At 41.9% G+C, this 24,467-nt stretch overlaps 3 protein-coding genes across 7 annotated transcripts; all 3 read right to left on the reverse strand.

The window, feature by feature from the left end:
• Nucleotides 1-23: 23 nt before the first annotated feature.
• On the reverse strand, nt 24-6,178 carry mcm6 (minichromosome maintenance complex component 6). The gene is made up of 18 exons (XM_046051831.1): nt 5,964-6,178; nt 5,654-5,800; nt 4,839-4,949; nt 4,521-4,608; nt 4,219-4,380; nt 3,947-4,112; nt 3,664-3,812; nt 3,386-3,536; nt 3,130-3,271; nt 2,828-2,969; nt 2,633-2,740; nt 2,217-2,372; nt 1,900-2,028; nt 1,637-1,801; nt 1,238-1,364; nt 914-1,120; nt 691-830; nt 24-591 (listed from the first exon to the last, which is right to left on the reverse strand). The coding sequence occupies exons 1-18, from the start codon at nt 6,059-6,061 to the stop codon at nt 484-486; spliced, it is 2,496 nt and encodes an 831-aa protein (XP_045907787.1). The 5' UTR covers nt 6,062-6,178; the 3' UTR covers nt 24-483.
• A 6,752-nt stretch (nt 6,179-12,930) lies between these two features.
• Nucleotides 12,931-14,644, reverse strand: LOC123972463 (C-X-C chemokine receptor type 4-like). The gene is made up of 4 exons (XM_046051979.1): nt 14,600-14,644; nt 14,260-14,474; nt 13,866-14,149; nt 12,931-13,748 (listed from the first exon to the last, which is right to left on the reverse strand). The coding sequence occupies exons 1-4, from the start codon at nt 14,612-14,614 to the stop codon at nt 13,153-13,155; spliced, it is 1,110 nt and encodes a 369-aa protein (XP_045907935.1). The 5' UTR covers nt 14,615-14,644; the 3' UTR covers nt 12,931-13,152.
• A 3,561-nt stretch (nt 14,645-18,205) lies between these two features.
• On the reverse strand, nt 18,206-23,930 carry si:ch211-227n13.3. Of its 5 annotated transcripts, none has more exons than XM_046051271.1 (6): nt 23,794-23,930; nt 22,535-22,615; nt 21,899-22,423; nt 21,141-21,216; nt 20,879-21,010; nt 18,206-19,400 (listed from the first exon to the last, which is right to left on the reverse strand). In XM_046051271.1, the coding sequence occupies exons 3-6, from the start codon at nt 22,347-22,349 to the stop codon at nt 19,034-19,036; spliced, it is 1,026 nt and encodes a 341-aa protein (XP_045907227.1). In that variant the 5' UTR covers nt 22,350-22,423; nt 22,535-22,615; nt 23,794-23,930; the 3' UTR covers nt 18,206-19,033. The 5 variants fall into 5 exon arrangements, with proteins under 5 accessions (XP_045907227.1, XP_045907225.1, XP_045907224.1 ...); XM_046051269.1 differs by having other exon boundaries at nt 21,899-22,383; nt 23,794-23,928; XM_046051268.1 differs by lacking the exon at nt 23,794-23,930 and adding an exon at nt 23,477-23,747 and having other exon boundaries at nt 21,899-22,383.
• Between the last annotated feature and the right edge of the window lie 537 nt (nt 23,931-24,467).

The raw sequence follows: 24,467 nt of genomic DNA on the forward strand, positions 1-24,467 counted from the left end.
GTGACACAAAGCCCGGCACAGCGTGTTTATCAACATTTTATTTATTAAACCAACATTTCCATACACTTCATGTCATAATTTTACAAAAACACATACATTATAACTTGAAACCATGGAGGCAAAAAAAGCCTCAACAAACGCCTCTAATATACAGTTGTGGATAAACAGCAATACACAATTCAGGGCAGTTCCCTTGACTGAGAGCCAAACAGACAGAAGCCAGTAAACAACTGGAAGGAAGAGCAGCATATTTACAAAAAGTCAGTTTGACTAAGAAACGCCTCCCAGAATCATCTGTACAGTAGAGCTGACAAACTCATAACAAGGTTTAACAACATCTCCAATGCTACTACTATGTATACGTTACATATGAGCATTTCAAAACCCTTGAAAATCAACTTTATTGCTGAAGTTTAATATCAACAATCATGGAAACTGTAAGAAGAGGGGAGAAAAACAAAACAGAGGAATGAGCGGAGGAGTTTAATCTTCCAGGGTGTAGTTGGGGTTGACGACCAGGACAACTTCATCTGTACTCGCAGACTCCGAGCCCTTCAGCCCTGCCTGGGACAGCTCGATAAGGATGTGATCCTGGGGAAACAGAAACAAGTTGTCAGTTATGTTCAAACTTTACTTAAAATGACTCGTCTGCTGGTTTGAAATCAAGTGGTTGTGTGTTTGTAGACTCACATAGTGCACCAGCCTGTGGATGACCTTCTCTATAAGCCCTTTCTTATTGACCAACTCCACCTCAGAGTCTATCTCTGACTCAATCTCCTTCAGATACCAGTTCACCACCGCACTTTTCTTCAGCTCCTCCTCTTCCTCGGCTGCAACAAAGACACCGGTTAGACTGAATAATATAACAATAGACAAAACAAGCATGGAAATGCCTTTCAGTAGTATCTCTTACCCTCCTCTGCCCGGCGCAGATGCAGGACCAGTAGGTTGGAGATGCGTCTGTACTCAGGGAAGGAAAGGCGGAGAGACGGTTTGGGCTGGCCGCCAGACTCAGCGTGGCCGTTCACGCCGTTGACATGGCCATCAATTCCATTGGCGTGCCCGTTAACACCATCCACATGGCCGTTTACACCATCTACTCCATTAGGGACGGCGTTTCCTGCAAAGACAAGTTTGCATTAGATAAAACCTTATGATGCTAGTGGTTAAACACTGCATTTCACTCCCTGTACAAATACAAAATAACGCATGTCTCTAACAGAGTGTGTGTCATTACCGTCGTCCTCCTGCTCCTCCTCCTCCTCCATTTCGTCCTCTGGCTCCAGGTTGATGTCAGGCGTCTCCACTCTGATGATGGATTTGTTCAGAAGACGGAAGGCTTCCTTCACATGTTTGGGCTGCACCTGAAGACAGAGACAAAATGTCAACATTTTGTATCATGTAAAATGCTTGGGTGCAGTTACATTACTTCAAAATGTTACTTTGTCTTGTCAGTCATATTGGGAGCATTTAATTTTAAGGTCTGATAAAGTATATGGTGATTTATTACAGCTAATTCTCAGATTGGTTTGCCTCTATTCTGCGGTTTAAGCTTTAGGCAGGTGACATTTTGCCTTGTATCCGGAGTGTCAAACTTTTATGTCTGCTGAGAAGGAAGTTATTTTTTTGAACCCACCTCATCGCAGCAGTGCATGCGCGCCATGGCCTCTGAAAGGCGGATCATGCTCTCCAGCTGTCGCACGGTTATTCTCCAGGCAGACTTCGACACGCCTCCGGAGCCGTCACGCTGACGCAGACGTTTGTACTGCTCCACGATGAACTCTTCCGATTCGCTGGAGATCTGCACACGGGACATATGCAATGTTTAAATAGAAAACCACAAGCTCGCAACTGGTCAAAACTGATGCAAACACACGATCGGTACAGGCAGACACACACCTTGGGTTTGAACTGCCTTGCAAAGAGCAGGTATCTGCGGATTTCATCCAGAGAGTACAGTCTGTCCACAGACTCCTCTATGCGGGAGTGCAGGTCCACGATGCGTCGGGCAATGGCGTAGTCAGTCACCTGGGATACACACAAACATGCAGCATTAGATTAGGTCAGATAAAACTGGAATAACCCCTGCAGGGAAAGGACGCAGGGGGTGGGGGTCTGGAGCCGATTCGAGCTGACACTGGACAAGAGGCAGGGTACATCCTGTACAGGTTATCACAAGATTGACATCGCGCTCACATTCACACCTAAAGGCGTACCTCATTGCAGTCGTCCACCAGGATGAAGAAGAGGTCAAAGCGGCTCATGATGGGGGCGGTCAGGTTGACATTCTGCTTCAGACTCTTGCTGCGGTCGTAGCGCCCACCGACAGGGTTGGCGGCAGCCAGGATGGACGTGCGAGCGTTCAGGGTGGCCTGGAGGAGACGGAGGCTGGTTATTTTACTGCAGATACTGAAAGGCTTCTTTTTAAATTTGGTAGTGACTCAAAAAACAAAAAAAGGAACCTCAAACTGTTTTAGTTGTTTTGGATTTGCGTGTCATGCTGTAGAAATATCTTTTGTCAAGTTTCTTTTTACCACAATGGAGGTCAATAAACCTAATTTCTGAAATTGCACATCGTGTTAGTCTTGAATTTCAGACGCTCATATCAAAAGTTGAGTTTGAGCTGCATTACCTTGACTCCAGCCTTGGTGATGCTGATTGTCTGTTGCTCCATGGCTTCATGGATGGCCACCTGGTCCTTGATGTCCATCTTGTCAAACTCATCAATGCAGCACACGCCCTGGATGACAGCACCGCCATCAATACCACAAAATACTCCTAATAACATCCAGCCACCGCCTTTTATGACTCAGATCATAACACTCACGTTGTCAGCGAGCATCAGCGCTCCGGCCTCAATGACAAACTCGTGGGACTCCTCGTCTCTGACCACGGCTGCAGTCAGACCTGCGGCACTGCTGGCCTTGCCGCTTGTGTAGACTGCTCTTGGGCTGAACTCCTCCACGTGCCTGTAAAACACACACTTAAATTACCATTCAGATTCTGTTGGTATCATCTACAGAGCGCCCACACAATAAAAACATTACTCAGACCTGTGAAACACCTAGACAGACCAGTGTAAATGTAGCAAGTGTGAACTTGTGAGTAACATGTACGTTTGTATCATACTTGAGGAACTGGCTCTTGGCTGTACTGGGGTCTCCAACGATGCAGACGTTGATGTCTCCTCTTAGCGAAGTTCCCTCCATGGTCGTCTTGGGAACGCCTCCAAACAGCATCAGCAGGATGCCGCGCTTCACCTCATCGTTGCCTGCATAAAAAACAAAGAACAATCTGTGTTATTTAACAGTCAGCTGCAGTAACACCCCTTCAACACACTCCCTTGGATAGACAAAATGTTCCACCGATGGTTTAAGGCACTGACCGTGGATAGTGGGGAAGAGGCTGGTGCACAGGTTGTGGTACAGGTTCTTGTCTTGGCTCATCTCGAACACCTTCTCCCACTCCTTCTCGGTCATCTGGCTCTTGATGCTTTCTGCAGTCTGCTCCTCCTCTCGCAGCTCCTTACCGCCAAACTACAAACAAGAGAAAATGCACAATTAAACACCGGGCATGTTAGGAGCTTTTTTTGCTTCTTTAGTTTGGGGAGAGAACGACGCGATTACTATTGAAATGCATTCATTTTTAGCGTGTGTGTCTTACCCGTGGGTTAGTCGGGGCCACGTTGCAGGCCAGGAAGGCCAGTCTATATGAAAGCTCTCTCACTCCCAGAGCTTTCAGTCCTCTCAAGCCCTCAGACTCAAAGCCCTGGCGTCCTCCGGCTGAACGGGTACTGGTCTCTGCTCGCACACCTGGAGAGAGACCACCCGTACACACAGCCATGAGGTGTCAAAATAAAAATACAACTTGTTCAAGCACTGTCTTGTCACAATCGGTGACAATTTAAGTCAACTGGAGGCTCAATATGTAATGGTCAAAACCATACCAGGCGTGCTCAGCTGAGAGACGTCTGGCACAACAATGAGGGTCCCGGTGAGGTCACAGCGGTCTCCGGCCTGAGCCGTCTCCACAGCCTCGGCCCTCAGGATGATCTCCAGGGAGCGTGGGATTGAACCGCGAGGAAGTTCTGCTTGTGTCTCCTGGATACGCACCTGAACGCACAGAGTTGGACTAAATCAGAAACTTCAGGGCTTAGGCCGTCGCCAGTGCACCCATTAAATATTTATGCATGATACACACATGTCCTCTCTCAATTACCTTCTGGAAGTCAACAAACTTGGATTTGTGCGTGTCGAGGTGGAAGCGGGAGCGGTTGTTGCACACAGGGTTTCTGCAGATGGTTGGCAGGGAGTATTTGAATTGCTGGGGGACGTCTTTGATCACTGCCTGGCAGTCCATGCACAGGAATGTGCCACTCACCTGTAGCCACAGAAAAGTCATTATAAACATAGCACTACAACAGACAAGCTCGACATTGCTTTACTTATACATCGCAGCTTTGATTTGTTAGCGTGGAGCACCTGCAGCTGCTACCTCATGGGCAAATTTTGAAGTCTTACCAGCTCAGGATGCACTGGGTGCGTCCTCACCACCTGACCACTGATCCTTACCAGGGTGCCAATACGCATGGATGACAGCTCACGGATCCTGAATTAATGCACAAGAAAAGGCTCATATTTGATCAATTGCTCCAGCTTTGCTCATTTAACAAATGAAACAACGGAATTTGAAAAATACAAATACAGCAGCTAGATCATTTCCACTGAGGCTACAACAGTGTGCGAGTTCACTGCAACATGCCAACAAAGCAATCTGAAAACTAAGAAGTTGCTTCACACCAAAACCAGCACTTGATTTAGGTTAGTCATGTGTCTTACTTGTGTCTGGTGGGCAGATCCTCCAGGGCTACGTAGAACTCTTTATTGAGAGGAACATTCCCATGATCCCGAGCAAAGTTGCGCACTGCCCGACAGAGGAAGGGGTAAACTCTGAAAACACAATTCGTCATGTTAATCCACAGCTCATTCACCAAAACAGAGTATAATGTGTGTGTGCACCTATAACTAGCACACCAGCTTTACAGGTGAGACCAAGTGAACATGGCGCTCACTTCAGCTTGTTTAATTTTCTTTCCATTTCATTTATTGTTTATTTGAAAAAGGGACAATGTACATTGATCATCATTCAAAACAAATGTAAATGTACACAAGTCAGCCACAGGCTAATTTTCATCTGCAGTCCCTTCGCCCGATGTTATTAGGCATCCTAAAATAATAAACTAATATAATACATTATACAGTAGTTGTTACAGTTACACTGTTAAAAGTCAAAATCTATTAAACAAATGATGATGGTTTTCAATAAGCCATTTCTTAACATTATCCTGAAATGAGTAGTAGGATGGGGATTGTTTAATTGATGCCAGTTTCATTGATTTGATGCTGTGAATGAAAAAACGGCTTGGCTAAGTGTAGTTTTTTTGCCCAAACTCTGAAGTTGATGAGGCCAGACAGAGGATGAGGCGCAGGAAATAAAAATTGAAAATAAGTAGACATTTTTGTATTTGATGAAGTTTTCCCAGCTATGCCGATTATATTTCTTTAGAATGTAGCAATGATGGTAACTAACGTTAAACAGCCTGAAACAGCCTGAGGCTGCAAGGACGCCAAGTGGGTTCATGTGGTGAGCTCACCTGTAGTACTCCTCCTGGATGGTGGTAGCCAGCTCCTGGTTGAAGCCCTCCAGGTCTGTGAAGCTCACCAGCAGGGTGTTCCTCTCAGGCCTGATCAGCTCCTCGGCCTCCCGGACATACTTCACCTCCCCATCCCCGGTCTGGAACCTGCACACGGATACAGGATAACAACAAAATAATGAAATACACGATCAACAGCCGATCAACATAGTTACGGATAAAGAATACGTTTTTAAATGAGACAGCATGCGATCAACTCGTGTACAGCGGCCGACAACAATACAATGAAGCCTGCTGCCGAGTGACTTACTCCTCCAAGAAAGCCTGGAATAACTTCTGGCATTTTTCAGCCAACTCGTCCTTCACAATATCTCCGGTATTCTCCGCGGCTGCTGTTGCAACATCCATGCTGAAAGAAAGTCAAACTGCAATAAAACAATGAAAAACTCCTGCAGATCCGCACTGCTCCTCTCCGGACACACACACCGCGCGCTGAAGTCCCGACAACTGAGCAAAAGTTTCGCGCGAAAAGAGAGACACGTGATCTTTGGCGCGCCGCTTTCGACCAATCGCTGATGTTATGCAAATATTCTCGGGCTTGTAGCAAATCAGGAGCGAATACGTCAACTGACGCAAAGTCCTGCTGCTCTTTCCCGCGGCACGCTTCCTGCTTCAAACCAATAAAGTTCAGGGGGAGAAAATGGTGAAAACAAAATAGATTAGGTCACTCTTTGTCTGTGCGCGTGTCTTTTAATCCAACATGTGTGCATTATATCAATTTGACATGAGGTAGATTTCAGACAGACAAGGCACCAGTTTCCTATTCACATATTCACAAAGCTAAATGCTTTAAGTCAACCCCATGTTTCAAGGTATCCATAATCGAAATTGATATGTACTTTGAGTCTTTTAAACTTGAAATGGAGTAACTTTAAATTGAATTCTAAATAAAGTTATTTAAAAAACGATTTATCAATGTTTATGACAGAGCAAGACTGTGAACCTGTGAATCCAGACAGACAGATTTCTATAATCCTAACAATATTTTATTTATTAATAGATTGCATTTTCTTACAATAATCCTAACTGGTGGAGATAATATAGTCACCATGTGTTATGGACTATATAATAATTATTAACGTGAAAATCATTGTTAGTATGATTATCACACATCAGTATTGCTGATATATGTGTGTGTGATGTACAATATGCTGTGCAGTTTCCCACTGTGGCCACTGCAGGGCAGTGAATACTCATGAATCTAAAAACATTCAACAATTACTTGACCAGCAAGACAAGAGAGATGCTTCACATACAAATATTCAAGAAATATCTGCATATTTTTCGGTTATTCCCACCAAAGAATGTGGATTTGCACTTTCTCACTGTGACAAAAATGAATTTTTCAGGATATTCACTGAAAGTGTTAGCATCTGGCATCATATCTGCTTTGAATGTGTTACAGTGTCCGTCTTTTCTTTTCAATGATGAGTTGTAGATGTTAACAATGATCTAATATAAATATTAAGGCCGTGTTAACGTAAATTGAATGTAGCGTTGCAGTTCCTCACTCATGTTACAGAATATACAAATTTCAAATTTCAAGACAGTCACAAAAGTGATGAAAATATTTTAAAATAAAACAATTAATCGACACAACTGTGTTTCTTATATTAAGTCCAAGTAATGTAAATGGAGGGGGATTGATGTTTAACTGGCTCCTTGTTAATTAATGCAGCAGTAAGACATACAACACACAGCTAAGTGTGTTATACAACGAAGGTTAAAAATCAAGGGCAACTGGACTTGGTTGAAGATACTGGAAGACGTTTCGTCCCTCATCCAAAGGACTTCTTCAGTTCTGACTGACTGGCAGGGAACATACTGTTATACAGTATGTGTTCTTATGTGTGTGGATTTTATACTAAAAAGCAAACAAAATGGTCCCTCTTTGACAGCAGATGCATACAGTTTGATGTAAGGGACCAAAGTGGTTGCCAATAGTTTGAGGTACAAGTTTGTATCAGTTGAGCCTGAACTGAAGTATTAGAAATATATACACCTTGGTGGTACAAGGGAAAAGTATTTGTCCATTGCAGTGTTGTTGGGCAGGAAGACAGTGAGCCATGTTGCTCTGATTGGCTGGTGAATAAAGTAATGGTTGTTGTTGGGTTAGTAGAGAACAGTAGCTGTGGTAACCTTGGTTGTAATTTACAATTTATTCCAACCGTCAAAAGTATCAACTTTGGGAGCAAAACTTGTTAAAACCTCTCCATTCATAGAGTCCATGTTTTGTGCTCAGTATGTTGCAATGTACTGGGCTTGTTTGGTTGTCTGGAAACAATGTATCATTTGCATATATTGACAAAAATAAAAAGATTTTTGGAACACACTGAGGATACACATGAACAGCAAAGAAGTAGAAAATGTCTGAGACATTTCTGCAATTTTTATACTTCTTTGCTGTGATTAACTCATCAAATTTGCAATCCTCAATCCAAGATGATCACAGCAGCTGTTCACTATAAGGATGACACTACAAACATGCAGCAATTTTCAAGCCTTGGGAACTGTGTAATAATCAAAGGATTAGCATTTGGGTGGAGTATCCCTTCAAGAGTTAAAATAAACTGTATTTATAAGAGGAGTGTGTGCTGGGTCTAAAGAAAGCTGCACTCCCAAATGTCAGATCTTATATCTTCTGGGTGTTCTGAAAGCATATAGTGAAGTGACTTTGAATGAATACTGGAGGAGGCAGTTTGTTAATCAGGGCAAAGAAACAGAACAATGCACCATGTAACAAGTGGTTATAATGGCAGGGTGGAAAGCAAAGCCAAGCCAACAGCGTGGGTGGTGATGGTGCAATGTTGTGAGAGACCCGGGTTCAACTCCCCACTGTGACACATCCACCAGTGTGTCCCTGAGCAAGACACTTAACCCCTAATTAATATATATAGCAATTGCAAGTCGCTTTGGATAAGAGTTTCAGCTAAATGAATAAATGTAATGTAAACCACCTGCTGTCATCAGGGCCGTTTGCACATCACAATACGAATTTATGTATTATATCAATTAACAAATTGTAAATATATTTTAAAAAATGACTGATGATGTTCACTTCTTTCTCAGTGACGACTGATCGACGACTTACTGTCTGTTGATGAGTTGCAGCTGAAACCCCTGGGAGAAATCTAGTAAGAGTATTGAGTTAATAATTTTTTGTGAAACTGCTATTTCTGAATGAATGAACCATCAAGCTCGACATGTCTTCATTATTTCATTTTGAGCAATTTTAAACATACATTTGATGTTCATGTCTATTAACAGTAAGTAAGTGCTCTATAACAAGCTGTAAGTATTTGTTCATGTGTGTTTATTCAAGAGGAGTTAACACATAAATAAACACTTAACATGTCCTTGTATCTGCTCATTAATACATTATCGTGGGTTGTAAACAATTTGTGTTTTAAAAAGTGTTTATATACTGTTTATAAATGTTGAATAGGCGAATTCAAGGAAAGTAAACTGGGTAAAATAAGTCCTAGTTGGCCGCCATAGTGCAGCCAATTCTAGTTTTGAGGTCAGTACCTTGCTCAAGAGCAATGGCAGGAGCATTTCAAACATGTATTTCTTTAAATGAGGAAAAACTGCTGAGCATTTGGGAGGACATCCGAACTCAAACAAAGTCTGCTGTCAGCCTCTGCAGTGTTAAGCCCCCGGGACCATCTGTGACCAACCAATACTGATTTCTACTCTATTATTCCATTAATTTCTATTTCTGTTCCCACATCATTCTCACGTCTCCACCTGCTGAGGTCAATCCAAACACTCCCAGCAGGCAATTGATTTCACCTGTCACATTGTATTAATCCACCAGGAACAAAGCAGGAAGTTATTGCAGGCCATTTGGATGCAGCCCAGTCTTTTTCTGCCTCTTTATTTCTCCTTTTGTCTTGACCTCTGGTTTTCCCACAATTGTTCAGAGGCAGGAAACTCATTCTGTCTGAATATGAATGAACCTGACCATCTGTAGACAAACACACACACACAGACACAGACACACACACACACACACACTAAACCCCTAACACTCACAGATATGCACCACAAGACAGTGCCATCAGGATTGGTGAAGAAGGCATATTTAAATATCACATTTACCTCTCAAATGTAACGAAGTAGAAATATAAACAGCATAAAATTACGTTAAAAATGTATTTAAGTACATTTCAGCACTGGTTGTACCGTTATTGCTGCCACTATGAGTAACAATGCATCCAAACACACAGTTCAGATCCAGATCAAACACAGTCTGTAGTGACATTCTCATGTATTGTGGTTTAATCATGCAGCAGAAACCAGACCAGCTTGTGTATGGCGATGAAAACTTTGATGGTGTCAGATTTGTGGTAACAGGTGAAAAACAAGACGATGTGAACAAACAGTTGCAAGAGCAGCAGGATATGAAAAAAAGAAATGAGAGACGGTTTAAAAAGAGCTTCCTGGTGTATTTGTATTCACATGGTGACACATGGTCATTGTTTTGGTGGTTTACTCCCGCACACTGGACTTGACATGAAACAGTGACAAAGGTTCAAGTGCTGGTGTTCAAGTGCACGGGTGTTCATTTCCATACTGGGTAAACAGAGCAGGGCTTGGTCCTTTGTTTTTATAACAAACTGCCAACAAAACAAAACAACAAATAACACCACAATGCTAACACTGAGTTTTAATGCGCTACCTTAAAAAGCTACAAACACATATATTTAGACAGGCACCAGGTCTGCATTTTTATTTTATGTATCTCTCTGTGTTTTTTATCACCTAGGCCTACTATGTATTTATTGTTAATTATCTTACCACTGTGTATTAATCATATATCTTACTACGTAGCCTGTTTCAACGTGGCTTTATAGCTCACTTCTTCAGGGTGGTAGCGCCATACAAATAAGCTTTATTACTACTTGCAATACTTATGAACTCTGGTCTCTGGTTTACTGCCCACACATGGCTGGCTAATGTAAGCCAGTAATAAGAATAAGCTGGGAAATCTGCAACTTGTGAACATCCTGATTTTCTTTTCTTTGTTTACTTTCAGAAAACATCTTATTTAATAGGCTAAAACAGATATATAAAGCCACATAACTGGCTTTGCAGATTTAACTACCTTGGACTGCTACCTAATGCCTAACTACCTATGTGGTTAACACCCTTCTCAATGCAGAGCTGATATGAATTCCACATACCAACAACCATGCTAGCAGCTCTGTGAGGCTGTTTTTAGGCAAAGTACTGCTTTAAGCTAAATGCTAACGTCACTGCTAACATGCTCACAATGATAACATGTTGATGCTAATCAGGTATAATGTTTACCATCTTAGTTTGTAGTAGCTTGCTAACATTTGCTAATTAGCACTAAACATAAAGTACAGCGAAGGCTGATGGGAATGTTATTAGTTAGGCAGGAATTTGGTCATAAACCAAAGTATCACACATAATGACATTTTGACCTACTGGTGGCCTATACTGGATGAAGTGCTTAGAGATGATCAAAGTAATTACAACTCCTGAGGGGAACATGAATGTTTGCACAAAATTTTAAGGCAATTTATCCAATCTTTATTGGAATATTTCAAGTGGCATGACAGACAGGCCAACATTGCCATCCTGGCATTTCCAAAAATTACTAAAAGTTGATGCGTTATTAATTATTAATTATTATTTGGTATTTACAGTTGGGTTTTTTTTGGAATTTATACTCTCAGGTTTTGTGCTTATATTAGGAAGGAATGGCTGATGGTGTGTGGTTTGCTAAATGTAACTGAGAAAAAGAATCTATAATTTGGTCATGATATTATATTTGTATCATTCATAAGAGCTAACAACATCCTGACTTTTAATACTTTGCAGATCTACTGTCTGTTTACACATCACCATTACACCTGGTTATTCATGATGTCCTTCACCATCCCTCCTTCATGTTGTTAAACTGATTTATTTTGTAGCAGCTCTCGGTGTTTGTGGGTGCTGAGCTGCTTGGGTGTTTGATTGTTTTAGCTGCTTGTTTTTCCTAAAATGAGCCGCAGGAAGTCTTTCCTGTTTTGAATACACTATGAATAGAAGACAAGTGTGTGTGTGTTTGTGTGTGTGCTTGTGTGTGAGAAGAAAGAAGAGAGAGGTGAAATATATGAAAAGGTAACAGATACATTTTTCTTCTAAACTGACTGTCAATGTAATTACTCTACACATATTTTTTGTATATATATATATATATACACCGTTTAGCCACATAAGCGCATGATAGGATAGTTAGAGTGATGCACAGTTACTCACACAGAGTCAACCCTTCATTGTCGTGCTGACTTACTGTATTCTTCCTTTTCGTCTCTCTTACAACTCTCCTCTTCATCTTCCTCCTCTCTGCTCCAGGAAACAGGACACAGTAAACTTCCAGCTTCTGTTTTATGTGGGAAGCACTTGTGTGTGTGTGTGTTTGTGTGTGTGTGTGTTTGTGTGTGCATTAAAGTTCTGGAAAAATGGACCTCCTGACCCCTTCATGCTCCCTTCTCTCTCACGTAGAAGAAGCAAACTGTTTATATCATCAACATAAATCTTGGCTAAACCCCCAAAACATTGACACAAACACATCCACACATGCCCTCTTACAGACAGACACACGCACACACACACACACACACGTGACTCAGATACATCTGGCTATCACACGTCACATTTTAAAAAGCATCATTTCATTTCTTGAAAGAACTGTGTTCGTGCTTTGGATCAGGGGATTCAGATGGCATGCGGCTGACTGACTTTGAATCAGTACTATGGGAAACTAATTTCAGCACTTTTCCCCAAACAATCTGTATTCGTAAACCATCAACTCTGCCCCCTCCAAACACACCAGATAAGTAGATTTGTAGCCTTGGATAATGTTGGCAGCTGTCCGCTGACAATTAAACCACACATCTGAGATAAAATAGTTTTGATTCCAGATTGTTCTTTTCCGATTCTGTTCCTGTCCCTTTTTCAATGTGTTTTCTGAGATAAAGCTGAAAGGCTTTCATGTATCATCTCATTAGCTAGACTGGCAGACTCTGAATTATTTGTGTAATTTGGGTCTTAATGATATCTATCTCACTTACAGAGAAGGAGACTTGGTGACGGTGGCATTCACTGTGGGGGAGTGGCTAAAGTACAAGCTAGGAATTCACACAGTTTCATTCAAGAAGCAAGAAACTTATTTCATAAGAGAAGACATTTTTGCAAATGTGGGTATTTTGTATATTTTATTACAAACATCTGCAACAGTATACAACAAGACAGCAGCACTGAAAACAAACCATATAACAGTATTTACAAGAGAAACCTCACAGTGAGGGAGAAGACAAGTCATGGGCCAGCAGACTGCTTCTTACTTTCTCAGATACTTTGTGTAAATGTCCTTACACACATATATATACACAGTATAAACATATATAAAGCACAAACAAACACTAGCTGGAATGTAAACTGGAGGACTCGGACTCTGTGGTCGTGGAGGCGCCGGGGCGTCTTCTTGGTAAAATCTTCAAACTGGAGGCTCGGCTCAGTGTAAGGGCTCTACGAGCCGAATTCTTGAACCCGGCCCCCAGGAAGGCGTACAGCAGCGGGTTCAGGCAGCAGTGTGCAAATGCCATAGGCTCAGCCACCGCCAGCCACACGCCCAGGACGGCCTCCAGTCTGCAGCTGCGGGGCAGGACCTCCAGGCGCAGCAGAGCGTCCACAGAGATGCCAGCTCCGTAAGGCAGCCAGCACACGAAGAAGCAGAGAACCAATGCGATGGTGGTCCTGACAGCTCGCCGCTTCTGCCTCTGGCCCCCCAGAGGGCCTCGGGTCAGCCTGGTGACAATGACACAGTAGCACACCAGGAGGACCAGCCCCGGGATCACCAGACCCACCAGGACCAGCTGGAGGTGGAAGACTGCAACCCAGAGAGGAGCATTGTCTGCAGGGTAGAATCGCTGGCACAGAGTGGCACCCTCTCCTCCTTCCTGAGTCCGGGCAAATATCAAATCGGGCACTGCCAGGAGGCCAGCAGGCAACCAGGCGCCTGCAGGGAGAGAAGAAGATAAAACGAAGTAAGGGACTGTGAGAGTAAGAACTATGAAAGAAGAATAAAAGAATTGCAAAGGGAACGGCATCAACAGAATGATCTTTCGAGACTCACCCACATAAACCAGTCTGTGTGCCAGCAGCTGCCTCAGTCCACCGGTGTTGGTGTCCGTGGCTCGGACCACCGCCAGGTAGCGGTCCAGGCTGATGAATGCTAGGATGAGCACGCTGCCGTACAGGTTCACCGTGTAGATAGCGTGTACACCGACGCAGGTGGCTGCTCCGAAACGCCAGTCAGCCAGGGCTGCTTCCACGGCCCAGAACGGCAGTGCCAGAACAAAGAGGAGATCAGCTGCTGAGAGATGGAGGCGGTACCAGTCTGTGAGGCTGCATTTTGACCTGTAGACAAACACAGGAGGGTAAATCCAGTCATTAAGCCTTATTTCTTATTGCTTCTTGTAAAGGACAAAAAGCTTATCAACCACCAAACCCCTCAGCCATCCTCTCACCTGCGCTGGCAGCCCAGCACTATGACGACCAGGCCGTTTCCAGTGATGCCCAGGGTGAAGATGAGGGCGTAGACCACAGGCAAGAAGACATGCTGAAGGTCAGCAGTCATCACGTGCTCCACTTCACAGGGCTCCTCGAGATCTATCCCCAGGTCACCAGAACCAGAACCAGAACCTGAGCCTGTGTCATTGTAGTCGTATTCAAAGAAGATATGCTGGGGACAGATGATAGGTGATGATCATTAAGGGCACAGAGCGAGTAAAAAAGGCAACAATTGATCCTAAACACAGATTTATAAATTAACATACAAGCATGACTGCACTTCACTAACATACTTACCTCATAGTATGACATGACGGAGGCAGTCAGTCTGTGTCAGTCTCAGCGGAGTGTGAAGCTGAGATTTCTGTCTACAGGGGTTATATAGTTGTGTTCATGCTCCTCCCCCAAAAACTCCAACACATCTGTGTTCCTGCTGAAACGTTTTTCCTGTTTTCGAGGTGTCAGGTGCTGATAGTGGTTCTATCACAGGATACTGTGTTGTGTGTGTAAACTGCTTGAATTGTTTTGGCCCTGAGACCTGTGGTTTGTGATAATCAGGATCTATTGGCAATAGGAAAGAGTACATATGAGAACCAGACAATATACAGGTGCTGGTCATATAATTAGAATATCATCAAAAAGTTGATTTATTTCAGTAATTCCATTCAAAAACTGAAACTTGGATATTATATTCATTTATTCCACACAGACTGATATATTTCAAATGTTTATTTCATTTAATTATGATGATTAAAACTGACAACTAATGAAAATCCCAAATTCAGTATCTCCGAAAATTAGAATATTACTTAAGACCAATACAAAAAAAGGATTTTTAGAAATGTTGGCCAACTGAAAAGTATGAACATGAAAAGTATGAGCATGTACAGCACTCAATACTTAGTTGGGGCTACTTTTGCCTAAATTACTGCAGCAATGCGGCGTGGCATGGAGTCGATCAGTCTGTGGCACTGCTCAGGTGTTATGAGAGCCCAGGTTGCTCTGATAGTGGCCTTCAGCTCTTCTGCATTGTTGGGTCTGGCGTATCTCATCTTCCTCTTCACAATACCCCATAGATTTTCTATAGGGTTAAGGTCAGGCGAGTTTGCTGGCCAACTAAGAACAGGGATACCATGGTCCTTAAACCAGGTACTGGTAGCTTTGGCACTGTGTGCAGGTGCCAAGTCCTGCTGGAAAATGAAATCTGCATCTCCATAAAGTTGGTCAGCAGCAGGAAGCATGAAGTGCTGTAAAACTTCCTGGTAGACGGCTGCGTTGACCTTGGACCTCAGAAAACACAGTGGACCAACACCAGCAGATGACATGGCACCCAAAACCATCACTGACTGTGGAAACTTTACACAGGACTTCAAGCAACGTGGATTCTGTGCCTCTCCTCTCTTCCTCCAGACTCTGGGAAATGCAAAATTTACTTTCATCAGAGAACATAACTTTGGACCACTCAGCAGCAGTCCAGTCCTTTTATTCTTTAGCCCAGGCGAGATGCTTCTGACGCTGTGTCTTGTTCAAGTGATGGTTGATACAAGGAATGCGACAGCTGAAACCCATGTCTTGCATACGTCTGTGCGTGGTGGTTCTTGAAGCACTGACTCCACCTGCAGTCCACTCTTTGTGAATCTCCCCCACATTTTTGAATGGGTTTTGTTTCACAATCCTCTCCAGGGTGCGGTTATCCCTATTGCTTGTACACTTTTTTCTACCACATCTTTTCCTTCCCTTCGCCTCTCTATTCATGTGCTTGGACACAGAGCTCTGTGAACAGCCAGCCTCTTTAGCAATGACCTTTTGTGTCTTGCCCTCCTTGTGCAAGGTGTCAATGGTCGTCTTTTGGACAGCTGTCAAGTCAGCAGTCTTCCCCATGATTATGTAGCCTACAGAACTAGACTGAGCAACCATTTCAAGGCCCTTGCAGGTGTTTTGAGTTAATTAGCTGATTAGAGTGTGGCACCAGGTGTCTTCAATATTGAACCTTTTCACAATATTCTAATTTTCTGAGATACTGATTTTGGGTTTTTTATTAGTTGTCAGTTATAATCATCAAAATTAAAAGGAATGAAAACTTGAAATATATCAGTCTGTGTGGAATGAATGTATACATTATACAAGTTTCACTTTTTGAATGGAATTACTGAAATAAATCAACTTTTTGATGATCTTCTAATTATATGACCAGCACCTGTATATGTGTGTGTGTGTGTGTGTGTTTAACAGTATCTCTCCGAACACCATGCTCTGTTAAATCAGGACAAGCAGCAGGAGTTTCAGCTCTCACCGGAGTGTACTTGAACATACTTTTATTTGCGCCACTGTCTTATATGATGTATGCACGAGTGGGAGAAAAGAGAGAATGTGGTATTCAGTAGGTGAAATGTTTATCAGCTTTGTTCTGGTAAAGCTGTAAGACGCCCTCCGATTTTTCACTGTCAATGAACCACGAGTGTGTGTTTGCGATAACTCTGAGCAAAATGTTTCAATGCCAATGTGAGCAGCACATCCCATTATGGAGACTGGAGTGTGAACCTGGACTTCTACAGTGTGCAGTATGATCAATTAATACATTTTTAAACATGTGGTTTAAAACTATATTTAAAGGATCCATTGTAAAACTGAAAGTAAAATTTCTTTTTTATTTCATTCAACCTTTATATGAAATAATTATAATTTAATTTTGAAACAAAATAGCAAATTAATTCTAAAACTTTCCAGTTTTATCTCATTTAATTAACTGATGTGTCTGTCTGTATGTATCAAGTTCAATTTCACATTTCATTTGCTTCCCACTTTGACATTTACAGTTTCTCTTTCATGACCATTTTAATCTAAAGTGTAAACAGCACGGAGCAACAGCTTGAGCTCTGATTGGCCAGCTGCAGTGTTTTGGCAGGAGTCTGGCCAATGAGAACGCCTACTGCTCTGTGAATTCCACTTATTTTTTAGGTAGCACAAATAAAGGTTAAAGCAACAAACTAATTTTAACTGTAAGATTGGAACATGACAGGCAGGCACAATAAATGTATAAATAAATTAAATTTTAATTATATTTTAATGGCATTTCATTAGAATCAATGTATTGATTGATTAGAATTAAACTCCTGTGTGTGATGCAGAATTGGTCAGAACATACAGACACATTTCCTGGCTTGGCACTGTCAGTTCTGTCTGTAAATCCCCATCCTCTCCCAATACATTAATCCCATAAGTGAACAGCAACACCCACCACCCCCACAAAAGAAATGCTGTCAAACCCTCAGTCCCTTATCTCTTTCTCGTTTTCCTCACCCTTCCTCCGCATTCACTGGTATCAGCACAAACATCTCAGAAACAACACTGCTGTGTAAACCTCCTTGAATGTGGAACACAAACTGATGTTAAAAGATTTATTCCTGGTCAACAAAATGATCACCATGACTTGGTATAAAGCTGCTTCTTGTAACAGGCACCAGAACAGACAGTATTAATTGGGAATTGTGCTGCTGAAGAGCAAGTTTTTTTTTAAAGCCGACATTTTGAGCTCTCATAACAGGAAACACACAGGAGTAAACAATTATTAATTAAAAGCTGCATTTCATTTGTATATGCTAGTACCAGGGTCCTGGTTATTGTGCATACTGACTCACTAGGACGCTAAATGATCGTTAATTGTATTAATTACACCTGTGCTTTTCCTGCTGTGACGAATCATGTCTTCTGTTATAAAAAAGGACAATAACTGAGGCACACAGGGTTAATGTAGTGTAACCGGGGTCCTTCATTAAAGTGGCGCCACCATGTGGACTTTTACAGAAAGAGTCTAACAGCCCAAAAACTCTGAAAATACTACGAGCTACAAGAGTAGTGTAAATAAACTATTCCCTTTCCAATGTTTACAGATCATTGTTTGAACCCGGTATATTCTCGATTTTTTTATTCATACAGAAGGGGCAGAGATGCACTGTATCCCTAATCTATACTACCTACTAAAAGTATACAGTATGCTCTTATATATGTTAAGCATTGTAGTTCAACAAATAAAGCAACATACCTCACTATTTATACAAAGGGGAAATGATACAATTGCCGTGAAAGTGCAACTTCTGCTGTCATAAATTAAAATTATGGGTTGCATTTGTGAGTACAACCTCCATTTCTTTAGTGCATTACATTGTGGGAAAACATCAACACACACAAAAAAAGCAAATACCTAAGCAAATTTGTCATTTTTTTAGTATGCTTAATCCTGTCACTTTTCTAGCGTGAAGACATAATATGTTCAAAACCTGCTTTGAATTAGTATGTCACAGTGAATCATCTGGATCCTTGTATTGAGGTGCTCATGTAGGTCTACCGGCAGAGGAAATGTTAAATCGGTCTGTCATAGGGATACGACAAACAGTATTAAAAAAAAAATCTCCCCACACACAGTCATCCTGTTGTACGAAACTTTAAATGTAATTTTGAAATTTAAGAAAAAATAAATAACACAATAAGTGTGTGGAACTGCAGCAATTATTTGCTAAAAAACAGGCATATGCACAGGTATTTGACTGCAATAAACAGGTATATGTCTCCAATTAAATGGCAACAATTATTTACAAACTGATATTCAAAACAGAATAACAACCGGGCTGAACAACCCTAAAGGTCAACGAAACATCACAAGTTAAAGCTACTTCAGAGCTTGAATGCTTGATACTGTAGTGGTTAAACTATGGTTTTAAAAAAGTTGCCTCACTAACGTGTTTCTCTCACAATCTTGCTGCTGTTCCCACGCAACTGACAAAGCAAGTCTCTGAATCCGCCCCTCTTTGGTGCATCCTGCTTGGGTGGGTCCAGTGTGACTGTGAAAGGAATCAACTCAAGAGTCAGATCTTTCTCCGCTGGACTGCAGATTTCTTTATCGCTACTACCCGTAAAATCAGGGCAGCTACTGGGGGAGCTGGTTGGGCGAAGATCATCGGTACAGCTAACACTGATGTGTTGGAGGCGACTGTTGCTGTTGAGACGCTGCTGCTTAGCAGCGTTTGGACCCTGAGAATCATCTCTTTTCCTCTTCCTCCTGTTCTTCTTCCTCTCCTTTGTCACTGGCACTCTGAGGTTCCTGACACAAAAACACACCACACTTTATTACGTTTATTGAAATGCAATGTGGCTCCGAAGGACTGGCCAAATTGATGATCACGGAGGGTAACTGATCAACAACACTGAAATTTGTGTAATTGTAGGTTTAATTACCTGTATTAATTCTAATGGCAATTACAAATTCAGCAGTAAAAAACCTTAACTTTTTTCTTTTTCTCCATGAGGTTGTACATTATATCAATTTAATTTCCAAATCCAACAACAAAAAGGCTGTGAAAACTGACAGCATATGGTCTCCTTTTAATATCTTTCGTCTTTTTGCAATAAAGATTTAAGGAGGAAAAAAAGAAATCCAATTATTCCTGACACCACATGAATCAACTATAGCAGGCTGCAGCGCATCATTCGCTCTGCAGAGAAGTTGACTGGCTGCAATCTTCCTTCTCTTCTGGACCTGTACTCCTCAAGGACTCTGAGGCGAGCAGGAAAGATTGCAGCTGACTCCTCCCACCCCAGACACAAACTGTTCCAGATTCTCCTCTCTGGCAGGAGGCTGTGGTCCATCAGGACCAAAACCTCTCGCCACAAAAATAGTTCCTTCCCGTCTGCAACTTGCCTCATTAACAAGGCCCGGGTCCCCCACTGACACTCCCCCCTTGCAAACGATACAAATGTCTCTGCACATGTAAATACCGTTTCATCTCATGTCGGGCTCAGACCTGGCACGTCGCACATATTTGTTGTTGTATATTTTTATGTTGTCAGTTTATATATTTATATGTACACAATATTCTCTTGCATTACGTTACTTCTGCACGGCACAAACCTAGAACAATGCACATGTATATATCTGCAACGTTGTTCTTCAATTCCATATTTATATATTTCCACATTTATTTATGTCGACTGTATGTTTGTCTACGTGTAGCACCTTATCACCACAGCAAATTCCTCGTATGTGTAAAACACTACTTGGCAATAAAGCTCCTTCTGATCCTTCTGATTCTTCTGATCAGTCACCGCTCACCCCTCCTTTTCCAAGCACGGAGAAGAAGCTATAGTGGTAAATAATACGTGTGGTCCTCCATTCGTCCAAATTTCACTTCTCTTCCTACTTCTAATAAACCAGACTACTACCACTACATCTTCTTCTTCTGCTTGTTTTTTTGTATGTATCGTCTGTAGTGCAGTTTGTTCTTTTGGGCTACTGTAGAAACATGGCGGTGCAACGTGGCGACGTCCATGTAAGAAGATCCGCAGTGTGTGTAGATAGAAATTAGTCATTCAAAGGAAATAAAAACATAACGGTTAATTATGTCAGGTCTTTATACACCACTGGAAACATAGTTATGTCAACAGATCCTCAGAAGTATTACACACTGAACAGAACCTTTAATGTAATTTAATTAAAAAAAACCCACACCACATTCCAATCATTTCTGATGTAAACAGGCTTACTGATCTGCTGAACATGTATTATGTGTACAGATGCATTACCTCTGAAGGAAAGTGTGTGACCTCGAGCAGGTTGATGATTCTCTCTCTCCCACAGACTGCTTTCTACTGCTCTTGGTACCGTTCTTCACCTTAAGCCTTTTCTTAACCAGCTGTACATGGATCAAAAGCTTCCTGACAAAAAACAGAGAGGTGTGTGGTCAGCTGTCAGCTGACAGAAAGTGGATTTGTGTGTCACCTTAAAATCTATTAACCGATACACACACACACAAACACACGCGTGCGCGCACACAAGCAGCCTTACCCTCTTGCAATAAGCGGCCTCCTCGGTCTGAACGTCTTGATCAGGACCCACTGGTCACAGGTCAGAGACTTGGGATCTAAAGAGAGGTTGAACGTGTTAGGATGTACCCAAGGGAGTTGCTTTGTTTTGACAACTGTTGGGGACACAAGGGCTCAGATAGGGGGTATGACGATACACTTAGCTCAGGAGACGTGACGATACACAGTATTGGCTTCACAAGAACAAGACGAGAAGATAATATATATCCTATATTTAAATTGCATGTTTTCTTATTGTACAATTACATCTTTTCTTGTTGCTATTTTTCAGAACATTTTTAAAAAATGTTTTGAAAAAATAAAGTGACAAAATCTGCCATTTCAAAAAGTGATGGGACATGTCCCCAGCGTCCCCAATGTAAATGACACCTATGGATGTACCTGAATATAGACTTGAGTGTAGCCTGTGTGAATGTAGAAGTTATTCAGTCTCAATGCACTGGGGTGAAATTGGTAACAACACAGGCTTTGGACGTTTTGCCTCTGACCTCCATTGTATGGATGTGAAAGTTCTGCATTAACTTTGCCAACATCACTAGAAAGCTTACGTTGTCGGCCACCACATGTACTAAAATAAACTGAAATTATTTTCAAGGAGCAGAAGCTTGTCAATTGTGGCTTTTCTGTGTTCTGGAATTTGATGTAGCAGCGACCCAATTTTCCCGCACTTACATTATATTTTCATCTTTTGTTGCTGAAACAAGGAATGAGCACACTCACCATTGTCTAAGAGTTTGTTTTTAATTGGTGCTTTCATCTTCTTTGCCTTCTGGTAGAGCTTGCGACAGGCTGAGCACAAGCCCTGCGAGGGTCTCGGTTTCTTGGAAGCGCCGTTATATAGCAGAGAAGGTCCAGAAGCTATGCTGCTGGTGACGGAGACACTGTCTTCATCTGACACATCCACTCCTTTATCAGCTACCTCTACAAACTTTACTTCATCCTCTTCTGCAACAAGTTTTGCGTCATGTGTACTGTTGATGATGTCAAGGATGTCACGGACCCTCCCGTCATCTGTATTAACTACGCTGTCGGAGGCTTCGGCCTTCTTCAGCCCTGTCCTGTGTCTCTTACCCTTCAACCTCCGCTGGATAACTTCTTCATTTGGGCTGGGGCTTCGCTCTGGACTCTTCTTGGAGATCTTCGGTAGTCTGGAGGAACGTCGGCGAAACATGGGTCTTTCCCACTTCAGACAATATTCAAATGACCTGTGACAGAGAGCAACAGTGTCTACCTGTGATGAAGCACCTATAAAGTGTAATACATTGGTATGTGATCACTAAGGTGCACAGCTTTATCTTATGTCATAGTTTAGGTCACAGGCTGACAACATTTAAGAAAGTTTTCATAGGGTCTTACCTATAATATTCTACTCTTATGGACGATGTATGAACGAACGTCTCATATCTGTTTGCTTCATACACACTGTCAGACAGATGCCTGTAAATTTGAAAACAACAAACCACTTTAATGACAAATAAATATAACAATGGAAAAGGGGAAAAAAACACAGCAGAGTACTGAAATGTGATAATGTTCCTGTTTCTGCGTATCTCAGTTATGATGTGCTTGCTCGGTCGCACACAATCTTTCACATCTTTGACTATATTGCAGGAGTTGTTTTCAACTTAACAGGAGCACAAAGGACCTGCGGGCTGACCGACTGTTCGTCTGTACATTGTATGTATTGTTGCTGTCAGATAAGTACAGTGCACACAGCTCACTAAATATATCTTCATTGTATTTTGCCTTGAGCCCCAGAAACCAAACAGTGCTGTTTTGACCCACTACTTTCCACACAGGTTTGCTGCGTTTCATTTAGTCTGTGTTAATTTCATTAAACCCCACTTTATATGTGATTATGCGTCACGTAAGCACAATATCAACTGATATCATAAATCTCTGAAACAATGTTTTTACACAGGACCTCTCCACAAAACGGGTAATCATGGACTAACAGTTATCCGCAATACGATGCTTATTGTTTTAGCTGCTATTTCAGTGGTGAACATCTCCAACCTAACCTGAAATGAACCAAATGATCACAAACCGAATGATACAAAATTGAACCTGGTCATCGATCCGTGCTGGACTACGGCCCTGGGACTGGTGATCCAGTTAGGTTTGGCCAACACACTTGACTCAAAAATGTCAATAATCGTTGACGTTATACTGTTGCTCAGCTAATTTTAGCATCCTGGCTAAGCTAGTGAGACTAAAATAAACAAGACTAAGTTACCGGGATCGACTTCTTCCATGCTGAAATCAAGTTAGTCACTCAGCAGTGACTTTAAAACTTACTTTGCCTCAGATCGCTCACAGTTTACGTATTTTGACCGCTTGTTCATGTTTGATGTCTGAACGAATTAACGGGGGGCTTACTTGTTAACATACGGGCTCGTGCCCCTCTGAACTCGCGGACCTCTGTTGGCTGTTGGAGGACAACCTACTTGAAGTTGCGCGCGGGGGAAGAGAAGATTGTTGCGGCTTCCTTCTTCATCTACTTCTACTTCTTCTACTTTGTGAATTTTCTTTGCGGTTGCCAAACAACGAATTTGCGCATTATCGCCGCCAACTGTTTGGATTGTGGCTTCGTCGTCGGTTTTCACGGCTGTTACCTTCAATAGCTCCGTGTCAAAGACTCCATCTCTCCCAGTTTTGGGATATGTTGAAGAGCTAATTTAGTCAGACGTTTCACAGTTTTGATCACCTCAAAATCCCTGAAGATGACGATACAGTCAAGAGCGCAATGAACTGAATGTCTGTCCAAGTGTAATGGCTTTCTCAAACCACTGCTTATATAAATAGTGACCACCTTTAACCCTTCAGAGTTCCTGGTGACATTTTGTGCCATTCAGTTTTCTTTTATTCTCAAGACATTTTGGCTGTGTTAATTATATATAGCGCAAATTTGGCAGAGCATATTCTTTTTTAAGAAATTTTAGAATTGTCGTCTCAGTTCGTTAAATTAGCTAAGCGACGCAAAAACCGACACATTTGTCCCTTATGGCAAAAAAAAGTCCCATTGAAAACCACTGAAAATGCCTTTTTGGAACCCACATTTATCTTGACCTAAACTGATGCATTCCTCTATGTTAAGATTTCATTTTGGACTACTAGCTTTCAAATTAAAATTTTTATATTTGTTCACCAGTTTGTGATACTTGCACGCAGGAAAACACTTTTTAACTGTTTTCTTCGGTTATACACTTACTGGCCACTTTATTAGGTGCACCTTACTAGTACCAGGATAGACCCCCTTTTGCCTTCAGACTGCCTTAATGGCATACTT

This window comes from Micropterus dolomieu, linkage group LG06 (genome assembly GCF_021292245.1).
Source record: "Micropterus dolomieu isolate WLL.071019.BEF.003 ecotype Adirondacks linkage group LG06, ASM2129224v1, whole genome shotgun sequence".
In the NCBI taxonomy this organism is placed as follows: domain Eukaryota; kingdom Metazoa; phylum Chordata; class Actinopteri; order Centrarchiformes; family Centrarchidae; genus Micropterus; species Micropterus dolomieu.

What these genes read in the sequence shown, in the direction of transcription:
- mcm6 (XM_046051831.1), bottom strand. Translation starts at nt 6,061, where the DNA reads ATGGATGTTGCAACAGCAGCCGCGGAGAATACCGGAGATATTGTGAAG. An exon ending in ACCCAGTGCATCCTGAGCTG is followed by an intron (nt 4,381 to 4,520) that starts GTAAGACTTCAA and finishes CTGTGGCTACAG; the next exon opens with GTGAGTGGCACATTCCTGTG. An exon ending in CGCTGATGCTCGCTGACAAC is followed by an intron (nt 2,741 to 2,827) that starts GTGAGTGTTATG and finishes GCTGTCATCCAG; the next exon opens with GGCGTGTGCTGCATTGATGA.
- LOC123972463 (XM_046051979.1), bottom strand. An exon ending in GTGCTGGGCTGCCAGCGCAG is followed by an intron (nt 14,150 to 14,259) that starts GTGAGAGGATGG and finishes GTTTGTCTACAG; the next exon opens with GTCAAAATGCAGCCTCACAG. An exon ending in ACACAGACTGGTTTATGTGG is followed by an intron (nt 13,749 to 13,865) that starts GTGAGTCTCGAA and finishes CTCTCCCTGCAG; the next exon opens with GCGCCTGGTTGCCTGCTGGC.
- si:ch211-227n13.3 (XM_046051267.1), bottom strand. Translation starts at nt 23,675, where the DNA reads ATGAAGAAGGAAGCCGCAACAATCTTCTCTTCCCCCGCGCGCAACTTC. An exon ending in TCCCCCGCGCGCAACTTCAA is followed by an intron (nt 22,616 to 23,625) that starts GTAGGTTGTCCT and finishes TCAAATTTACAG; the next exon opens with GCATCTGTCTGACAGTGTGT. An exon ending in ATAAGAGTAGAATATTATAG is followed by an intron (nt 22,384 to 22,534) that starts GTAAGACCCTAT and finishes TCTCTGTCACAG; the next exon opens with GTCATTTGAATATTGTCTGA.